The 1,323-nt window shown below is 40.3% G+C and overlaps 1 protein-coding gene across 1 annotated transcript in view; it reads left to right on the forward strand.

Moving 5' to 3' along the window:
• RSPH1 (radial spoke head component 1) overlaps nucleotides 1-1,323 on the forward strand; it is a gene marked incomplete in the record, with an annotated part of 14,550 nt that overhangs the window by 1,421 nt on the left and 11,806 nt on the right. Inside the window, 1 exon segment of the mRNA XM_015821925.1 lies at nucleotides 538-643. Coding sequence (XP_015677411.1) covers nucleotides 538-643 — 106 coding nt within the window.

A 1,323-nucleotide genomic window follows, 5' to 3' on the forward strand; every position in this document is an offset into this window, starting at 1 on the left:
AATTTGTATACCCCCTGATGTCCAATGATTATGTTTGCAAAATAATTTTAGGAAGGGAGTCCCTTAATTGCAGAGCTAGGGGTAGCCCCAAAGCCTTGATAGTGGGTAGTCTTATGACTGAAGCTCCTCCCTTTTGTGCATGAGATATTGATCCGTATATAAAGCATTGATCACACTGTCATGCCTGTTACCTTTGGGGGGTTTTTTTGCTTCCCCTGTAGATAACAGAATAACAAAGTTGGAAAGGATCTTGGGGGTCGTAGTCCAACCCCCTATTCAAACAGGAAATTCTATAGCATTTCAGACAAATGGTTGTCCAAGATCCTATAGACAGAAAAATCCCCAAATCAAGTAAGATCTGAGCATGCTCAATAAGCATAGAATGCAACTGAAAACCCCAAAAAGAGATGGAATACAATGGTATCACTGGAGCAGTCTATTGTATAATATTCTACTGTATGTCTCACTTGTTTTGTATTAGGCCATTTTCCAGTATAAGCATTGCAATAAAGCATCTCTGTAATATATATGTTTCAGGGACTATATAGATTTAAAAATGGTGCAAGGTACATTGGTGAATACCTTGAAAATAAAAAACACGGCAATGGGATCTTTATTTATCCAGATGGATCAAAATATGAAGGTACTTATATTTTCTTCATTCAAATAGCACCGCATCATAGACAGAAAATTATTGAAGATATTAGTATCTAATCATGTTGTTAAATCAAAGGAAATATACCTAAGTATAATTAATATGCATGTGAAAATAGGTTTCTTTATGATTCTGTTTGCACATTCCTTAAAGCCAGAATATATTTATTTATTTATTTATTTATTTAACATGGATTTATATGCCGCCCTTCTCCCTATAGGACTCAGGGCGGCTTACAGCATATTAAAACACATAAAACATCATTCCCCCATAAAAACCTGTTAAAAACCAAATATTTTTTTTTCGCTGTATAATTAATTAAAAATTAAATTAAAATTGTCCCTATTTAAAAATTCTCCCTAGGCCAGACCCGCTTGTTGAAAAAGCCATGTCTTGAGGGCGCGGCGAAAAGGTAGGAGGTCCGGAATCGTCCGGATCTCGGGGGGTAGTTCGTTCCAGAGGGTGGGGACACCCACAGAGAAGGCCCTCCCCCTGGGGGTCGCCAGCCGACATTGCTTGGCCGACGGCACCCTGAGGAGGCCCGCTCTGTGGGAGCGTACCGGTCTGTGAGAGGGGATCTGTGGCAGAAGGCGGTCTCGGAGATATCCAGGCCCGATGCCATGGAGCGCTTTAAAGGTGGTAACTAACACCTTAAAGCGCACCCGGAA

Source organism: Protobothrops mucrosquamatus, unplaced genomic scaffold, assembly GCF_001527695.2.
Source record: "Protobothrops mucrosquamatus isolate PMUCROS unplaced genomic scaffold, P.Mucros_1.0 scaffold1426, whole genome shotgun sequence".
Classification (NCBI taxonomy): Eukaryota; Metazoa; Chordata; class Lepidosauria; order Squamata; family Viperidae; genus Protobothrops; species Protobothrops mucrosquamatus.